General features: G+C 44.1%; 1 protein-coding gene across 1 annotated transcript in view; it reads left to right on the top strand.

Annotated features, from left to right (window-relative positions):
* LOC134879434 (pleckstrin homology domain-containing family A member 5-like) overlaps positions 1-20,731 on the top strand; it is a 166,518-nt gene extending 145,787 nt beyond the window's left edge. Inside the window, exons 18-31 of the mRNA XM_063905944.1 lie at positions 2,254-2,316; positions 2,396-2,476; positions 2,585-2,734; positions 3,015-3,116; positions 3,254-3,362; positions 3,471-3,517; positions 4,929-5,064; positions 5,343-5,464; positions 6,153-6,344; positions 12,332-12,454; positions 12,619-12,702; positions 15,240-15,379; positions 15,628-15,779; positions 19,003-20,731. Coding sequence (XP_063762014.1) covers positions 2,254-2,316; positions 2,396-2,476; positions 2,585-2,734; positions 3,015-3,116; positions 3,254-3,362; positions 3,471-3,517; positions 4,929-5,064; positions 5,343-5,464; positions 6,153-6,344; positions 12,332-12,454; positions 12,619-12,702; positions 15,240-15,379; positions 15,628-15,779; positions 19,003-19,037 — 1,536 coding nt within the window. The 3' untranslated portion in view covers positions 19,038-20,731. The remainder of the gene's footprint in view (positions 1-2,253; positions 2,317-2,395; positions 2,477-2,584; positions 2,735-3,014; positions 3,117-3,253; positions 3,363-3,470; positions 3,518-4,928; positions 5,065-5,342; positions 5,465-6,152; positions 6,345-12,331; positions 12,455-12,618; positions 12,703-15,239; positions 15,380-15,627; positions 15,780-19,002) is intronic.
* Positions 20,732-21,028: the final 297 nt, after the last annotated feature.

The raw sequence follows: 21,028 nt of genomic DNA, 5'->3' as shown, positions 1-21,028 counted from the left end.
TCCTGTGTTATTGAAATACACATTTACTTTTTTTGAGGATCTGCACATGTTTAGCTTAGCTTAGCATCAAAACTCAAAGCTAAAGTAACCAGCAAGACATTAAATATATATTTTCCATATATATAAAATAACAACAATTAACATTTTGTTATATATTGTCCACAAAGCCAAAATGTAACACATGACATTGACTGTGAGGGATGTGCGAGGACAACCTTTGACAAACGATTGTACTGACACTGAGGAGACCCTCCGGACACTTTTAACGTTAAAAGACAACAAAGATTTATAGAGCTCGAAACAGATTCTCAGCGTGACCCGGTCTACTAGTCAACCTTTTAGAGCGCAAGGATAAGTAAGAGCAGGATCTGATGTGAGCGTGTTATCGCTGTTTTCAGAGCTGTGCGGCCTCTGAGCAGGACTTTTTTTATATCTTTATGCCTCTCAAGCAACAACTGCACTATCCCCCCTGTGGACTGGGTTCAAAGTTAAGATCCGCCAAAAAGAAAACCAACAATGTGAATATTAAGGTCCAATGTATGATTTACTTATTGTATGCCTTATCGAGTTCAGTAGAATTCAGACCTCCTAACCAATCAGCTGCCTTTATTATAATGCATCTGCTCTGAAGATGCTGATGTTCTGCATGTGGCCTTTTTCAATTCTACATAGCAGTAAACAACAGTAACAGTAAAGTGGAAATAATAATATTACAAATAGAAGTGAACTAACACAGCCTCTTTGATAATCTATCCAGCAGCCAGTCTGCATCAATTAGTAGGAAATCATCAGTTGCCACTCATTTCAATGTGAGATAGTTATTTTGTGTCAACACATTTAGATCTTTAAGATGAAACAGACTTCATCACAGCTCGTTGTCTCCATCTGGTGACGGTAACCTGGGCGTCCCATAATGCCATAAATAAGGGGGGGGGGGGGGGGGGGGTCACTCTGACAGGTGACAGCAGTAGCTTTGATCATAAGAAAGGGAGAATCCATATTGCAAAGGAATTCCTCCCGTCAGTCATACTCCACCTCCCTGTTGAGCTCTCAGAGGGGGACAGACAGAATGCTCTCAGATCTGTGATCGCCAGCAGTCTCTGATTCATACTGAACACACACCCTAACCATCTCATGGAAAGAAATGAAATGAGTAAATTACTTTTACGAAACCTTTCAAAGGTTATGAAGTTAGTTGGTTGTTAGTCAGTGCTTTAGGCCAGCTTGCTTTAATTTGTCAGGGTGAAACTGAACCAGGATCATCCATCCCAACCTACTAACTAACCTACAATCAGTTTGCAACTTTTAGAAAGTACAATACACAACAGTTTAAAATGTACACAGCGAAGTAAAAAACACTTCTTCATTAACTAATAATAATAGTAAGGCATTTATCATGTTTAGAGTGCTCTTCAGATGATGCTTTCTGAAGGCCCCAGCTTCAAACAGCCTCCAGACTCTCTCTGTGGGGGGGCACCAGGGTCTCTCAGCTGTATTTCCTGGAACAGAACAGAAAATGTGCTGTGTAAAATTCACTTGTGGATTTGTCAGGAAATTGTGTCACTTTAATCCAGACCTTTAACACTCAGACCCTGCCTGCCACCCTCCCTCTTCCTGTGTCCTCACTGGGGGAGGACATGGCAGGATTACTGCATCGCCACCCGGTGTAGATCACGTGGTGAGGTGACACTGTTACTTTAAAAACACATGTTTTAAGTCATCAGTACCCCCTGCTCTGGAAGCTTAATGTTCATGGCAACCTATTCTTATAATTTCATTATATTGTTTACAGTTTACTTCTTTATGAGAACACTAGACTGAAAGGACCAAAGCAGAGACAGAACTATGATTTGGAGGATTACACTTTTGCATTTCATTAACATATACGTATTAGTTTTGGGCTTAATTCTATGGTTATTAGCGTGCATCTGTCCTCCCCTTTCCTTTTCTCCACATTATAATCTTCAGCCACATTATCCCTGGTAACACCTGGGTAAACAGCTTCAAGCGAAATGAAACAGGATTAGTAGATATGCATTAAGCCCTCACCCCTTCATCCCCTCACTCCCTGTAGCTGGAAGCATTTCTCTCTAAAATAAGTTTAGAGAGAAATGCATTTGCATCCTCTATGCATTACGAATAATTAGGAGAAGAAATGATGCCTAAAGTAGCCCTTTACAGAGACATGTTGGAGACTCTCAGGGCATCTGCTTCCCCCTGCTGGCAGTATATGATGGAGGCTCCTTGTTTCAGGTCAGTCCAGACGACCACAAAGATGGTTCCTTCATCCAGCGCACAGAGGAGCCCGACATAGATGTAAGACAAACCCATTCTTCAGCGATACAGGTGATGTGTTTTGAAGGAGGTTGAGCATGTGTGTGTGTTTGTGTGTCAGACCAAGCTGAGCAGACTGTGTGAGCAGGACAAGGCTGTGAGGATGCAGGAGGAGAAGCTGCAGCAGCTGCACAGAGAGAAGGTACCGCTCCCCCTGGGTCACCTATACTTTTGATTGTGTGTAGGTCCACATGTAATAAGTATTTATGTGTGTGTGTGTGTGTGTGTGTGTGTGTGTGTGTGTATACAGCACACTCTTGAGGCGGCCTTGCTGTCTGCCAGTCAGGAGCTGAGTGAACAGAACGGGAACAATGGCGCCACACAGAGCCTGCTGCAGCAGAGAGACACACTGCAGAGCGGCCTGCTCAGCACCTGCAGAGAGCTGAGCAGGGTCACCACTGTGAGACACAAACACACTGACAAACACTGACACACACACACACACACACACTCACACTGAAAAACATTGCATACACACACACACTGAAAAACATTACATACACACACACACACACACACACACACTGAAAAACATTGCATACACACACACACTGAAAAAGATTACATACACACACACTGACATACACACTCACACACACAAACACACACACACACACATACACTGACACACACACAGCGGACACACACAGTCCTTTGACCCTCTCCTGCTATCCTGTCAGGAGCTGGAGCGTTCCTTGAGGGAGTACGACAGGTTGGGGGCCGACGTCACTCTGGCTAAGTCCAACCTGCTGGAGCAGCTGGAGGCCCTCGGCAGCCCACAGGTAGCATACACACTCACACACACAAACACACACACACACACACACACACACACACACACACACACACACACACACACACACACACACTCCTTCTGAGGTGATCAAGCTTGTAACGGCATATGTGTGTGTGTTCTCAGACAGAGCCTCCGAGCCAGCGGCACATCCAGATCCAGAAGGAGCTGTGGAGGATCCAGGACGTGATGGAGGCTCTAGCCAAAAACAAACCCCAGCGGAGCGCAGACAGCAGTGAGGCTCCACCTTCTCACAGTCATGTCTCACTATACAAACTCCTGCTCAGGTCTCTTTATTCTGGAAACAGTCCCATTCCTTCTCTCTGCTTCTTTCCATGCTCAGCAGGTGTGCCTCCTTCCAAACCGCTCTCCAGTATACAGAAGAACGAGGTACAGCAGTCCAAACCACACACACCCACAGCCACACCACACACACTAACAGACAGAACACACACACTTCCTGCTTGCTGTGGATAATGTCTCACAGAGAATTTTCTCCAAATGATGCCACAGGCAGTTTGAAATGCAGCACATCTCTCCAACACTCTCTAGACCTCAGGGTTTCTTGTTTGGCAGAAGAACAAATGTTATAGTGAGAATTATTTTCACTGTGCTGAAGTCTGAAGGTGTTCAGGTCGAAAACAAAGATCCTTTGTTGTCTTGCGTTGCTTGACTGCTGTCTGACTGACCTGTAGTGATGGTTTGATGAAGGCAGACATTACAGCCGAGCTCAGAAAATGATCCAACTCTACAGCTCCCTCAGCGTTCCTTCAGCTGTGTGTGTGGGTCCCTGTGTGTGTGTGTGTGTGTGTGTGCAGTGGTATGATGGGGCTGTGTTACTGTCTGCAGGCAGTGCCGCTGCTGCCACTCAGTCCTCTCAAAAAGGCCGACAGCGTGCCCCCCCGCCCGCCCTTGCCCCAGTACTACGACTCAGCAGAGCGCCCCCCCCACGTGCCCTCCCACCACTCACACCCTGGCGGCCGCCTGCCCCCCCCCCCACACCGCCCCGACGATCGCAAGGCTGGCCCCAGGAACGGAGTACACAGCGTAAGAACTGCTGAAATCTTTCACCCCCCCATCTTACCCCTCCGTCCACATGGTTCACTGTGACCCCCCTCCATCAGAACGCATTCAAGATCTTTATTTTCGCATCTCAAATCCCCCAATTTCATATTCAAGAGACCCATCCTCAACACGCTCCAGGGGGACCCATCACTCATTTCATCGTTTCCACCCAGCAGTCCATGCCCCCCCCACCACCCCACCCACCCAGTGTCACATTCAGGCCCCTCCTCCTCTGCACATGTGTGATACCGTGGTTCTGTGATGGTTTATTGTGGGTGGGGTGGGGGTTTGGGTGTGTCTTGCCTCATACTTTGTGTGCACATTCAAAACTAATTTATATCACCATGGAAACACTGCCTGTATATTGCAATGGAACTTCTCTGTCCTATGAAGACGATGTTGTAGTTTCAGAGTTCCTCATCTCTAATATGTTCCCAAAACTATTTCAGATCCATAAAGCTAATTTTTTTGGTTCAGATCAAATTCATCAAACTCAATCGTTCATGAACACTTCACATGATCCTGTAAATTTGACATTTGAAAAATACAATCCAAAAGAAAAGATCATAGGAGAGCTTCATTCTTTTTTTACAAAAAGGCTCACATTAGAGTAGGATTGAGTCAACCAAAGTACCAGGGACCCCGTCTGCTGTCTTCATGAGTTGGAACAGGGTGTGTGTGTTGATGTGTGTCAACATGTTGTTCAAACGGACCTCCAACAAACTCTCCTTCACAGCAAAATCCAGACTACCGGCTATATAAGAGCGAGCCTGAACTCACCACGGTGAAGGAGGAGGTGGATGAGGCCAACGGGGAGGACAAGGACAAGGCAGAGAGCTCTCCTGAGAGGACGGACAGCACAGCTTCCAAAGGTACTGAGGCTCCTCTCTCCGGCAGACCCTACGTATCTTTATATTTATTGTCATGTCTTCATAGTATACTGCTTAGAGACAGTGGAAATACCCTCATCCATGCTTCTGTACTTTCACTCTATCTGATTCATCACACAAAAAGCCTGATGACCTGCACTCCCTGAACGCCTCCTGTTGTTGTTTGATGATGTTTTGTATCTTTTGTGAAATGGAGCACGTAACACGAAGAATTATCGAGCCTGCTGTGTTTGTTTGCTGATGTGTAGTCTCTACCACAGTGCCCCCCTGCCCGGTGGGCATCATTCCCCCTCGAACCAAATCTCCCATGAATCCCCCCGAGTCCTCCACCATTGCCTCTTATGTCACCCTGAGGAAGACCAAGAAGCCTGAATCCAGATCAGTAAGTGTTGTGACAGAGACAGAAACAGTTCAACTGAATAATGTTCTTGTTTGATTTAGAAGTGATCTATTTTAAACGTATCTTTAATCACAGTTGTTGTGATTTCTGCTCCAGTTAATCTTGTGGGGCTGCTCCCTGCGGAATCTAAAATATGTCTCTTTATTAAAACATTAGCTAACATTAAAGTAGCTGGAGCAGGGAAGAGCCAGCTATAAGAATAGTGTGAGAGGAGTCTAATAGCTTTAGAGGTCGGCTTTTGTTCACAGTAGCATTATACTAATATCAATAAAACAAGAAGATGCAATAAATGAGTCAGTAAATGCAGAAGTTCTTTAGGAGCTGAAACTGATGGTTATGCTAGTTACTGATGCAGTGCTGTGGAATCCTGCTTTATGTAGAGTCCTCATCTCAACTCGCAGAGTTTATGGGCCGAGCTGTACGGTGTGTGCTCACCACTCCTATTTGAGTTGTTCTTTCTACCCACAGTGATGTCTGACACACTACACTAAGACAAAGTCCACTGTACAGAACTGATGCAGCCACACAGCTGAGAGCAGATATAGTTCCAGCCATCACTGACTGGTTAATAGCTGATTGATGAATATATACACTAGCTAAGCATAGTTTGTAGTCCCAGAGTTGAATGCACAAAGAGAGAGACCCTCATTCTGGCTGCTGTCCTGCACAGGCCCGGCCCCAAAGTGCAGTGGATCAGACCGGCTTTGGGGAACGTGAGGGGGGCCGAACACGGATGAGTGTGGAGGAGCAGCTGGAGAGGATAAGGAGGAACCAGGAGGCCTCGTCGCTACGAGAGAAGAAGAGAGAGACCCCGTCCCGCTCGCCCTCATTCAGCAAAGACAACCCTGTTATCATCCAGCAGGTGATGTCACACACTAACTTCTTCTTTTTTTTTACCAATCTTTTTATTGCAAACAAGTCATAATCCAGACAATGACAAGAAGTAAGAACAGTAATAATCAATACAGAGCAGTACAGGTGCATACAATTTGGAAAAGGAGGACAATGGGGAAAAAAGAATACTTGAAAATTAAATAAAAATATGTTATGCTCCATTATCACTTCAGGGTCCATAGAGAGTCCTTATGTTTTTTGATAAGGCCTAATAGTGTGTCCTAGGTAGTACGGAAGGATTTCAGAGATCCTTTTAATGAGAATCTTCTCCATCTCCTTCTCCATCTGAAGGCACTGTAAGACATACCGTATCCACTGATCATGTGTTGGTGGGGAAGCATGTATCCATTTGAGGAGAATAGATCGTCTAGCTAGTAGAGTGGTGAAGGCAATGACACGGCGTATAGTAGTGGGCATATTCCCAGATGGGGGGAGGCCGAACAGTGCAGTCATAGGATCCTAATCCTATGACTGCACTGTTCGGACTGCCTGTTCAATGGTTCCAAATATGTCAGACCAAAATGTGTCCAGCTTCGGGCAAGTCCAGAACATGTGGAGATGATCAGCTGGGGATTGATTGCATCTGTTACAGGCATCACTCCGATCTGGGAATATTTTAGCCAGCTTAGCGTTGGTAAAGTGAGCTCTGTGGAGCACCTTGCACTGGAGTAGGCCATGTCTAGCACAGATGGATGATGTATGGACTAGGTTGAGAACGTCACTCCATTGATCATCGGAAATGTTGCTACCTAGATCAGGCTCCCAGAGCCCCTTAAGCGGTACCATAGGATTCGGACTCAGGGAACCAATCTGGCCATAGAGAACTGAAACCAAGCGCTTTTGATCAGGGTCGAGTGTGAGAAATGTATCAATTGGTGATTCGGGGGGGCGGTTAGGAAAATTGCTTTTGGATGAAGTGCCTGACTTGGAAAAAACGGAAGAGATGACTGTTGGGCAGGTTGAATTTGACTGACAGGAACTCAAAGGATGAAAAGACTCCATCCTCGTAAAGGTCATCAAGCGTCGCGAGACCACTGTTCGACCAAACACGGAAGGCCGGGTCAGTACACGATGGAGAGAATAGGTGATTGTTTGAAATTGGGGCATGAACTGAAGCTCTATGTAACCCGTGCTGTTTCCTGAATTGGAGCCAAATGCTTATGGTGCTAGTAACAATTGGGTTACTGAAATTTGTATGGGTCGCTACAGGGAGCTGAGAGCAGATTATAGAGTGTAAAGAAGCAGAAGTTGACAACTCGATATGTACCCAAGGTGGGCAGGGGTCTGAAAGTTTACAGTTAGCCCAATAGAGGAGTTTGTTAATGTTAGAGGCCCAGAAATAGTGGCGAAGGTTGGGGAGTTCCAGGCCTCCTTCTGATTTAGGGAGCTGGAAACACAACCTTCTAATACGCGCAGGCTTGTTGTTCCAGATGAACGCATTCAACTGCTTATCAAGATCAGTGAAAAAAGATTTATTGATGCGCACTGGGATGTGTTGGAAAAGGTAAAGAAACTTTGGCAGGATGACCATCTTTATAAGGTTGACGCGACCCGCAAGAGACAGGGGAAGGGAGGCCCACCTGGACATATCAGCTTTGCATTTATCTAGTAGTGGTTGAACGTTTTTAGGGAACAGGTCTTTAAAAGAGCTTGCAACAAACACCCCCAGGTATTTGAATCCCTCCACAGCCCTTTTAAAAGGGAATATGGCTTGGGGAAGTGCCTTTGCCATTTTATTTACAAAAAATACTTCGCTCTTTTGAATGTTTAGTTTGTAACCTGATACACGGCCAAATTGATCTAAAATCGACAGTATGGGGGGGAGGGAGGATAAGGGGTTTGAGATCATAAGAAGAAGGTCATCAGCGTATAGAGACAGTTTATGAACCATGCCGTGACGCGTAATGCCCTCAAACCTATCATGGCTTCTGAGCCAGATAGCGAGAGGTTCAATGGCTATATTGAACAACAGTGGCGAAAGAGGACAACCCTGGCGCTTACCACGTTGGAGAGAGAAAGGGGGAGATCGAATGCCATTGGTGTGTACAGAGGCAGATGGAGAGGCATATAGGAGTTTAATCCAGGAAATAAATTGGGAATCAAAACCAAATTTATCAAGAATAAAAAACAAGTATCCCCACTCAACCCTATCGAAGGCCTTCTCTGCGTCAAGTGTCACTATGACTTCGGGGGTGTTAGAGGAAGGAGAGAAAATTATATTGAGCAACCTCCTTGTGTTAAAAAAAGAGTGTCTCCCCACCATGAAGCCTGTTTGGTCCAGGGAAATAATATCTGGCAGTACACGTTGGAGGCGGATAGCCAGTATTTTGGCCAGTATCTTACAGTCCACATTTAACAATGAGATTGGTCTGTAACTGCCACAGGAAGTAGGATCTTTTTTGTCTTTCTTGAGAAGCAAGGAGATAGATGCAATGGACAAAGTTTCCGACAATCGGCTGGTGAGAGTCATTGTACGTTCTAGCCAAAATTGGGGCTAACTTGGAAGAATATGCCTTATAAAATTCGACTGTATAGCCGTCGGGCCCAGGAGACTTCCCACTTTGCATTGATTTTAATGCATCATGTATCTCAAGGGTGGAGATGGGGCTGCCCAATTCGCTAGCGACGTTCTCGTTGATTTTGGGGTATGTTAAGGAGTCGAGAGGATTGGGGGTCATGGCGGGGATCGGGGGACATTCCGAAGTGTAGAGATTGGTGTAAAATTCCAAGAAAGACCTGTTAATATCAGCTGGGTTAGAAGTAAGGTTGCCAATCGGATAATCTGATTTGGGGAATCAATCTGGAGGCACTGGCCGCACGAGCCTGTTGAGCTAGGAGTCTACCAGCCTTGTCGCCCTGCTCAAAGTAACGCTGCCTACACTGTCTCAGTTGTCTCTCAACAATGCCTGTCATCAGAAGATCGTGTTCTGAGTGTAGCAAGAGGCGTTTTTTATAGAGACAAGGGGAGGGAGAGGAGGAGTATGTTTCATCAAGTAAGCGAGGCTCATCACAGATTTCTGAGAGCCTAGCCTTTTCATCCTTTCTCTTACGTGCAGTGTACGAAATGACCTGTCCCCGCACAGTGGCCTTAAGAGCCTCCCAAAGAATACCGCAACTAACGTCGGAGGTGTCATTAATTTCAATGTAGGAAGAAATCTGAGTGGAAACATAGTTTAAATTCACTGTCTGACAGCAGGGGAGAACTGAATTTCCATAATGGAGGGGGGGGACATACCAAGAGGGAAATTAATGTCAATTGAGGTGGGAGAATGATCTGAGATGGTTATAGAATGGTATTCGCATGAATTGACCAGATGAATCAAATTGTTATCGAGTAAAAAGAAATCAATTCGTGAAAAAGTGTGGTGCCTGTGGGAGAAGAAGGAAAAGGCTCTACTTTGTGGGTTAATACATCTCCAGGGGTCTGAGAGTCCTAACTGTGATGCATTGTGCAGTACTACCTTGGCCGATTTGGAGAGAGTAGATTGTGTGAGCGATGACCTGTCGAGACTCACGTTCTGGACAAAATTCCAGTCCCCGGCCAGAATAATACGATGGTTGTCGGCGTTGGGAATTCGAGCGAAGAGGTTCACAAAAAAATTGTCATCATCCCAGTTGGGAGCGTAGATAGAAGCTAGTATTACTGGTGTGTTCTGAAGCATGCCCGAAACTATGACATAACGACCATTAGGATCTGATATTGAATTTGTCAATCCAAATCTGACATTCTTGTGAATAATAATTGCTGCCCCTCTGGCCTTGTGGGAACATTTTGGGTGGAGCAAGTGGCTCATCCATGCCCTCTTAATACGAAGGGTATCAGAAGATTTAAGATGAGTTTCCTGTAGGAATATGATATCTCCTTGAAGATGTTGCAGCCGTGTCATTACCTTACCAATTTTAGTAGCGTTGTTCATGCCCTTAGTATTCCAGGAAATCAGGCGGATTCCTCTACCTATCGTTGTCATGGCAGAAACCATCTAGGAAGTTCCTCGAAGACAAGTTGACCTGGACAAACACTGTCTTGCATACACAGGAGAGAGAGGAGAGGACGACGGAAAATGCTAATAGTAATGATAATAACAAAAAAGAAAAGAAAAACCCATGTGGCCATACCTAGAGCTAAACCCAAAATACACAACATAATCAAGCACTGGCTCAGATCTATGTAATTACACTAACGCTTGTAATTACACTAACACTAGTCTTCCGGGGTCCTATTCCCTATCTAAACAGTAAACCAGCCCCATAGTATCCCATACAGAAAAAGTGGATGGGTAAGAGAAAAGGAAATTGTCAAATATTATGCAGATAAATCTATGCCAATGCCAAAACATTGAGAACAGAGAGTAAAACACACATACAATGTAGTGCAGTAAAATCAGCATGAACAGCCGGTCCAACAAATAAATACAATGTGTTTTATCCATTCAGATACCCTACATGAGACATAATAGGAAATTAAATAAAGTGCAAAATAAAGTCTCTGAATGGTAAAGGCACAGGTGGACAAGAAAATAATCTAGAGCAACAACTCCACATCTATGGAGCCGTTGCTCCCTCTAGAGGCAAAAGTGATACTGCACGGACAACATGTCACGTGACCTGTCAACAGGCTTTCATAATGGCAAGGAACAAAAAAGGAAAATATAAGAAGTCAATGAAAACCGGCCAAGAAAATAACCACTAGCCGTGAAAAAACACACATGTCTGTCTGCGTGCTAACGCCATAATAAAAACCCATTTGAACTAATAGGTCAGACAAGTTACTGAAGTAGCCACGGCGGGCTAGTAAACTGGGCTAAGGCTACCAAGCTACAGTATTATGCTAACGTTACCAAGCTACAGTACTATGCCAACGTTACCACAGCAGTCAGACGGAAGAGGATGCATGAGAGCCGATACCAGAACAGTTTCTGCAATAAAATCCCTAGCCTCAGAAACGGAGGAAAGTCTCTTCCTTACTCCATCCTTCAGTGTGATGTTAAGCCTCGCAGGGAAAAGCAGTGCTGGCTTGAAGCCCCGTTGATAAAGGTCAGACATCACCTCTCGGTACTCCCTGCGCTGCTCCACTATTTCAGACGGATAGTCCTCGTAGATTGCAATGGGGGTCCCACGGTACTGGAGCTTGCCTCTTTTAGCTCTGGCCTCACGGATGATCTTGTCTTTCTGCTGGAATCTGTGGAGCCTGATGACCACGGGTCTTGGTCTCTGACCCGGTCCTGGCTTGTTGGAGAGTGTACGGTGTGCTCTGTCGCACTCCGGTGGTGACTCAAGAACGCTGTCACCAAGGACCTCAGACAGAAGCTCAGAGAAGAAGATGGAGGGTTGAGGTCCTTCGATGGACTCAGGTAGGCCAACGATCCTGATATTGTTACGGCGGCTGCGAGACTCGAGGTCCGTGAGCTTAGCCTGTAGCCTGGTATTATGCTCAGCTAGCTTTGCACACATTGATTCCAAACTTTGTATGCGTCCGTCTTGTTCGTTAGCGTTGGATTCAAGCGAATTAATTGAGTGGGTATGGTTGGAGACTGTGGTTTGAATGCAGTCTAATTTGGCCTCGAGGTAGAAATAGTAGCCTTGAAATCCGCAGAAATAGCATTCCGGTGTTCCTCCAGTTGGCTAGCCAAGATCGCCATGTTGAAGTCACCACCAGTTGCCGCCGCGAGGTCGCCCTTGGCAGACTGGTCCTTTTTAACCGATTTCAGTTGTTTGGAAGCCATAATCCAGCACCAAAGTGTTCAGAGTGGAATAATTATCTACTTGGCGATGGCCAAAAACAAAACTATGGGGATTTGAAATAGTAAATTAATAAAAGTAACGGGAGCTAGACTCGACACTGCCTACTCCATTCTACCCCACCGGAAGTCACACACTAACTTCTGTGCTAACCTTTTCCCTGTCAAACTTTTTCTATCCATCTAATATTCAAAGTGTGTGACGGTGTGTGTGCAGAGTCGGGGGCAGATGGAGGGGGCCTGTGCGGACCCTGTGCAGCTGGAGGCGGCGCTGCAGCAGCTGAAGGTGGAGCATATGGAGCAGAGCAGGACGCACACACACCCTGCGCCACAGGTCCAGGTACTTTCATTCCTGTAGGTCCCAGCACTTGTAATGCTGCTTCCTCATAGGCTGATTTCAAGGCTCAGCCATTTCTAAATCAGTGCTGAGGCCGGGACTATAAAGCTGCTTGATGCAGATCTCACTGCACCTCTCTTATGACGACATTCTGTTTCCTTCTCCAGGAGGTGCAGGGAGTCGAGGAGTGCGAAGAGGTGCAGCAGGACAGGGAGGGGCCCCTGCAGTGGGAGGAGAAGCTGCAGGAGGAGGTACAGTAGCCTGCACAGCTGGGGGGGGCACATTGAAACATTTCAATTATATAGCCTTAGATCTAATTTTTAACAAATCCATAAGAGAGTATGTCTCAATGCCCGCCTCTGTGGCTCTCACAAAGTACCAGGAAGTAAAACGCATAGTACCAGGAAGTCAAATACATAAAGGCAGGAAGTAAAACACATAGTACCAGGAAGTACCAGGAAGTCAAATACATATAGGCAGGAAGTAAAACACATAGTACCAGTTGGCAAAACCCTTGGTAATAGTGATTAGAGTGGAGTTTTAACTTTGGAGGCCTGCAGGCAGATCCATCCCATGCGTGCCAGCTAACAGTAAGCTGCTGTGTCGCTGTCTGCCAGTAGGTGGAGGAGAATCATTCTCACACACGCACATGCACACGCACACACACACACACACACACACACACACACACACACACACACACACACACTATCCAAAGCTCTCTCTGCTAAATTCACTGTGTGTAATCCCTCAGCTGATACTCAATTATTGTGGTTGTGTGATCTGGGACAATAACACAAGATGTGTGAGGGGGGGGGGTAACTGTAAGAGCTTCATCTCCTGGATTAAGTCTCTCCACCTTCACTCCAGACATCATCATGTATGACTTTATCACTTATTCACTTGGTAGTTAATTAAAAAATATATATATTTTGTATGTTATCATCAATCTGCTGATTGATGTCAAATAACAATGTATTTATGTATACTTTTAAGATAAAAAAAATCACTAATTTACCACTGTTGTTAAACATTAAACATACTTACATATTTAAGTGTTTAACATCTATTTATCTGTAATTCAAACATTTTTTATAAATATCATGCCATGGAAAAATAGATATTGTGCTAACATCATACCTGCAAACTAGTCACCTTTCGGCGAAATTCGCCGTTTTCAACTCAAAATATGTCATTGACGTGAATCGTGTAGATCCGAAGAGTTTTGTTTTTAGGGGGGGGGGGGCTGACCGACGACTGATCAACCAACCATAGACTGTATAACCGACTGTATAATGAGCAAGAAACAAGTTTGGTATCTTCACAATAAATCAAATCTTTGTTCAAATGACTCGCATTCCACGACCACCGACCAATCATAAGCAAGATAAACCACAGCGCGCGTTTTTACCCATCGGTCCCTCTTGGAGTGGAGTGCTCAGTCGTCAGCGAGTGGTTCTTCTGGACAATTTTCGGGATATGTTACAGATACAAGTTTTGAGGTAAATCTAGTAGCAGGTACTCTGGCAAAAACATTGTATGCTGTATCATTTTAACGTTGCTGAAGTCAAATTATTTTATTCAAATAAAGTGTATTAACATGCTTAAGCTTATCAGCTTGTTAGGTTGCTAGCTAACCTCAGTGAATTGTGTTAAAGTTAGCCTAGCTCGACCAGTTCTACGTCACCTCGTTCAATGCGAAAAGAATACGTTTGTGAAGGCTGATCTCCACAGCATCCGTCCTGTTACTGTTATTACTGGCGGCTGTCATTGTGGTCAGATATGAGAGGGATGAAAACGAACACGTAATGAACAAATACACATCCGTGTGGTTTAGTGAGAAGCTAGTAGTGGAGCAACGGATGATCCGTGATCCGTTCGGATCAATTATTTCGGTTTCGCATTCATCAACTTTTTAGTAGCTACGAAAAGTTTGGAGTTACGAACAAAATCTACAAACGCTGGCGACCGTGTGTAGAGTTTGTTTAAAGTTTCCGTAAGCACATATAACGCTTCACTGTTGGAAATGACAGTATTCATATTGCGCTGTGTTATGTACACAAGACGCAGATGCCTTTGAAACACACGATCTAAAAACGAAAACATATTTTATATGTAGTAACAATTGTTGGCAATTGGCAGGTTTGAGATCCAGATTAGGTTCATGGTTGTGAATTATGTAAATCGACTCTATAGATTACACGTTCATTCTACATGTTGAATGATGATAGCGTAATACAAATATAGGCTATACATACAATGACAAAACTGCCGTGGGCGATATGTTATCCGTATCCTTTGTTCAAATGAATGTTCAATAGCTCTATGCCAATGGGAACAACAGAACGTGCGCATTACATATGGACCAATGCGACACGTTCATTACGGCCGTGGACCGATAAACACTCAGTACCGTACGCACACCAACCGGCATTTGCGTGTTTAACACCGTGTTTAACACTGGCGTTACCGCCGCTTAACTTAAATAATGAAGAACTGCTTTTAATTACGACTTGGCCGAGATCTTAACGTGCTGTTCCTGCGTTTCCCATGAATAGCCTACTACTATAACTCGGAGCGGAGCAGGATATAATGCGCATGTGCGGCGTTGCTAGGCAACGTGTACAAAGGCTGGGGGGGGATGCCCCCAGACCCCCCTACAACGGTTTAGTTTGTCACCTTTTTCAGCCCTTCTGAGTTTGCAGGTATGTAGCCTAACATAAAAGATACATGTCAGTAGGTAACGATGCTGTGTGTGTGTGTGTGTGTGTGTGTGTGTGTGTTTCAGCTGTGTGTGAGTCAGAGGGTGGTGATACTGGACCTGTGCGTGGAGCCTCAGCGTGTTGAGATTGTAAATCCTTTTGAGGATGATGAAGGCAGAGAGCAAGATCTGACCAGCTCGCCAACCAACACCCCTACTGAAAACAGGTGTGTGTGTGTGTGCTCACACTCCTTCAGCTGCTTCTGGCTTCAGACTGCACTCTACTATCACTGATGTCACCCATTTTGCCTTAATGGAACACTCATTTTCACATTCACAAAGTAGACAAGGTGAAATTAAATTTGTAATGGATGTTGGACTTTGAATCCTATGAGATGTTTTTGTATCCAGAAACATTAACACTTTAGACCAGATGACCTTCTAATGCAAGCCTTTGTGCTCCTGCTTATGGAAGCTTTCAGACTCCGGAGCCTGAGACCCCGAGCCCGGAGCCGAGGGAGGAGGAGACAGACGTGAGGCAGCAGGGCAGCAGAGGGGAGGAGCTGAAGGAGAGGCTGACAGCAGACAACAAAAAACACAACAACAATAACAACAACATGTTGGCTTGTAAGTGAACACTCTCCACTGCACAAGCATCTGTCTGTACACTTCAGACCATATTTACATGTTCATACAAATCGCTACTCAATTATTGGAATTAAATTGCCCTTTTGGTTCTCTCACGTCGGCACTGACGTCAAAGTTCACTTTATTGTCAAAGTTTCCACATGTGTTATACATACAGAAAATTGAAATACCGTTTCTGGCAGTCCCACTGTGGAACTAAGAGCGTAGAAAAAAAAGGGGTATACAAAAAAAAAAGTGCACATAATTCTTAGTGCAAAGTACATTCTCAGTAGCAGCGGAGAATAGAAAGTGACTGGTGCTGGATGAGGGACGGGTGTGTGAGGGAGGGGGGTTAATGTCCTGGTACATTTCCATTGAGTCTGTGGGGAAAGGTGGGTGGAGAGGTCAGGGGAGAGATGGGAGCGGGGGTAGAGGGAGATGAGAGAGGGGGAGAGAGGGAGGGACGGAGAGGGGGAGAGAGAGGAGAGAGAGACAGGGAGGGAGAGAGAGAGAGTGTGTGAGTTAGTGAGTGATTGGAGAGAGGGAGTGAGTGGAGAGAGAGAGGGAGTGAGTGGAGAGAGGGAGGGAGGGAATGAGTGGAGAGAGGGAGGGAGGGAGAGGGTTCAGCATCCTGACCGCCTGTTGGAAGAAGCTGTTCCTCAGCCTGGTGGAGCTCGAGCGGAGATGCCATGAGTAGTGTTGGAATTGCCAGCTTGTGTGGGCTAGCCGCTAGCCTAGCCCGGATACCTCCACGCTTCCCCCTCTTCTGTTTCCTCTCACACCGCTTGCGGCATCTCCTTTCCGGGTGGGGGTCGGCACAATAGGGGGAGCAGAGTAGTCCCAGGCTGCTGAGTACCACGGATAGTTTGGCATCGAAATTGAAGAAAGTTGTACTTTTTCCAAGAAGAAACTCACGGCTGTATTGTCGTACTTTCCGGTATAAATCCGTTGGACATGAAGAACACAGCGACAAACTAAACGAAAACGACGAAAACACTGTTTTTTCGGGACCACGGGGGGGGGCGCTGCGACTGCTCGCGTCGCCATACAAGAGTTAGTCATATAACTGTCATGTTCTTCATTAAGTTGGAAATATACAGAAATAAAAAGGAAAGTCAAACTTATGCCTGTGACAAACTCTGAGAAATGTGGACTTTATTTGATCATTACAGTTTAAAAGTAAGGTTCATATTTCTCCTTTTGATTAATATAGAGCTGAACGTTCAAAACAAAGCTCTTTGGCAAGTTATGGCATAAGTTTTAAATTGCTTAATAAGCACCGTAACTTTCATGATACGCATTTTTCGCAATGCATTGTGGGACAGAATTTTTCTCCTTTCCTTTTGTAATGTGTTTCCTAAGCTAAAGGAGGTTATAAAGGAAGTTTCAAATCTCCTTTCCTATCACGAGAATTCGGACTGCTCTTATCATGGCTGTCACTGAGGTACTTCCGGGTTATTTCACTCCGTCTCTGTAACATTATAGTTATAGACATGTAGAAAAATCCTCACTCTCCAATGACACATGTGGGCCTTATTTTAGGCTGATGCTCATTAATCTGTGTTTGGCAAAATACTTGTTTAAAAAGAAATTGCTTTTCACAAACAATAATATATCCAGAATAAAACTTTTAAAGAGAATTTATGGAAATCGATACCCAATGGATGGACATGTGTTACAGATTATAAAAACAGACTATTAAAGGAATACAAATAATTCTTTGAAAGTAGGTTAGGCTGCTGCTGTGGGTTATCAAAAAGCAACAGGTTTTCTTCAGTTTGGTCTTCAATAATGCTGATAAAACAGCTTTAGACCGGATGTCAAACTCTGGGAACACTGCTTCAATATAAACAGTATAATTTGATAAAACTGTATTTGAATTTTTAAAGTGGCTAAATTGTAGTAGATCCTTTGTGGAACAATTCTAAATACAACGTAGATACACAGACTCCACACATGTGAGATGGCTTTGAGGCTTTTTCTCACAAATGATAACATAAGGTTCAATAATGACAACACATCTACTATTGTCTACTATGCTAGATTTTTACTAAACTAAACTATACTATATATAATTACAACTATCAAAGACTACCATCCCCTGTCTCCAGTCCTCCTACAAATGAACATCTCATGTTCTCTACTGTCAGCTAGAACAACTCTGAAGTTTAACAAACAGCGCACTCCAGCGGTGACACAATGAAACTGCAACTTTTGAAAACTAGAATATTAGAAGACATTCAGTGATTATTGTCTTTAAGTTAATAATCAAACACATCTGTATTCATTTCTGCATGGAGGTTGAGTTAGAGCTTCAGCTAAAGCGTGCGTGTCATAGAGCCAGTTTAGCCCAGATAACAATGGTTTACGGGACTACAGAGGATGCACTCTGCAGAAACCTAGACCATCAACAACCATAGACACCTGGCCGGACATCCAAAAATATCAAGACCTAGAATTATCTAAATCAGAAATCCAATTCCTTACCAGGTAAATAAAGAAACATATGTTTCAAAAAGCCATTTATAGCAGTAACAGGTGAAATCCAACCCAATAACTGCACACCCCCCATCTTCAAATACATGTACCCAAATCTGGTTCAACCCGGACTTCCACATAGAAAATAGACCACATTATATTTATGGAAAGAAGAAGTAATTGCTCAATCAGAACATTTATTTAATCCCTCATATGAGGGACCAGCTTCTTAAAATATCCTTAAAGTAAAAAGCCATTCCAACCAGATTCTGCAACCAAGAGCTGTCTTATTCCATCAGCCAGCTCTTTCCTGCAAATCTGCACAGCACCTTTACTCTCCCACATAAAGCACACAATGAACCTGATGCTCCTGATTCAGACCTTCTGATCAGTGAACGCAAACTATTCTCACCCCCCCCATACATATAGTTCTGAAGCCCTACGATATGCAGTATACAGTATGTTGTTCCTCGTTTGGGTTGTCTTGTTTTACGTATGTATTATGGCAAGCACTCTTCGTCCCGCTGGTATTTCATCTCTCTTCCCATCACTGATGTATCCGTGAGGTCACTGCTGACATGCAAAACACACCTTCTGATTGGTGGATGCTCCACATCAGAAGGAGAACAACGTACTGCGGATGTCTTTGGAATCTCTGACTGAAAAAATGTACCAGTTTGAGATGAATACAGTATTTCTGATTCTGATTCTGTTTACCCCCCTAACTCTCTTCTCCTCCCTACAGCGCAGACGTACACCTTGGTGAGCAGCGACACGTGAGTCGGCCTCCACCCCCACACTGACGCCCATAAAGCCCAAATGTAGCCTGCCCGCACAGAGCATGCTCCAAGGCTTGGTGTGTTTACAACAGGACTGTTTTATACTACTGCTCCATGCGCACAGGAGGACTGAGAGGAGGACCGCCCCCCTGCCTGGTGGACCTCACAGACAGGCCGCCTTCAATTCCAGACAGACCAGGATGTGCTGTTTCTTTAGAACCTGCTAGATGTGTCTATCCTGATATGTTCCTGAGCAAAACAGTTAATCTACGGAGTCACATTTCAAAACATTTCTACATTAGGATTGTGAAATGGTGTAGTCATGAAGTCATGGTCATGTGAAGGAGAGAGCGCTTTTCAGAAGCTGCGGATTCCGTTTTAGAGAAGAGCATTTATCCCTGACAAACCAAGGACAACAAAATTAACTCAGCACGTTGTTAGAATGTTCGCAGTGAGAATAACACACAAGAAGGGGGGGGGGGGGGGGGGGGCTCTCAATTTTATAAGTTACAATTTCCTTAATATTATTATATGTAACCTGTTGTATTTGGTTTAATCATTTTAGGTTTATGACCTGTGGTCATCTGTGGTCATTTTGTAATCACAATAAAAGAAGACCGAGGATAAAACACGAGTTATTGCTTCAGTGTGCTTCCTGTCAAGCCTTTTCGGAGGGCTGAATTTTAAAAATCCGAACAGAGTCAACAAAGGAAGCATACGGTGTCAATGTTTTTAACGGGCCATGCTTTCATTGCTTTAAACAATAAACCATTTCACAATCTGGTCTGTATGTAGCACTTGTTTTGGAGGTCATATATCTCCATAGATATCAACTGCCAAATGTTAACACACACATCAACACATTTAGATACCTAACTAAATATTAAAGTTATCTTTATATAATAACTCTTAGAACATTCTACTGATCTGGAGGGGGGGGGTATTAGCTGTGACTGAGTAGCTGGAGGGAGTGTACAGCTGCGTGGAGGAGCACTGGAGAAGTTTCACCTCAGAGGGGCTAAGCACCAAAACCCAACACACATGCAGTGCTTTACTTTACCCAAGTGACCGCCGATGCTCTCACATCCATTCGTTCTTATCAGTCCACTTTTATTTTGCACCTGCAACATAACATTGGATATACATATTTAAATATATAAAAAGTATATATATGAACATAAAGCAGATTTATACTTCAACAAGGTGCCACTTCATGCTGCTGACTCTTTTGAACAGAAATAGGTATTTTGCAGAAGTTGTGATTATTTATGTCGAGCAGGCTGTCTGTTTACTCGTTATGTGAATGTTTTACATTTCTCGTCCGCTTTTTATGTCTATTCTTTTTTTTCTCTTTTTGGTTTACAGTACTTAGAAGATACACAGATGCTGAGGACATGACACTGATTTGATATTTTGAGTTTAAATCTGTTCAGGGTGGTGAAGAGTTGGAGAATAGCACATGTACGAAGCAATAAGTAGGACTTTGGAGCTCCAGGACATACAATGAATTCAAAAGAGATGTATAAACTGTAAAAAATAATAACAAACAAAATAGCATAATTTATGTACACACTGAAAAGAAGAAGAATGAAAATTATAACTATAAGAGGTTATTGTTCATAGTATTAGGGTCAATATGCAAAAAGTTCATACCCCATCTGTTTTATATCATGTGAAATAAATGTTGATGTTCTTTAAAAACGCTTGTGTCTTTTTCGTTGTTTTTTATGTCTGCTTAGCAAATGACTTTGCTTTTCAGATCTAGTTCTAACATCTCTCTTTTGCTCCATGTTGTTGTAAACCCTGTCTAGAGGCATGTCCCATTATTGATACTTTATCCTCAGCATGTGTTTCACCACGTGATCCACTGTTTGCGGTCTGGTTTCCACCGTGCCACTGCTTTCCCACATTCTCTGGTTGGTCTTGTTGATTTGTCTTTAATATCATCCAGCTGGTGGTGTTTCTTTTTTCTCAAAAGTAAGTTAGCCAAAT

The sequence above is a fragment of the Eleginops maclovinus genome, chromosome 17 (assembly GCF_036324505.1).
Source record: "Eleginops maclovinus isolate JMC-PN-2008 ecotype Puerto Natales chromosome 17, JC_Emac_rtc_rv5, whole genome shotgun sequence".
Taxonomy (NCBI): domain Eukaryota; kingdom Metazoa; phylum Chordata; class Actinopteri; order Perciformes; family Eleginopidae; genus Eleginops; species Eleginops maclovinus.
This window is presented reverse-complemented; position numbering and strand designations above follow the sequence as displayed.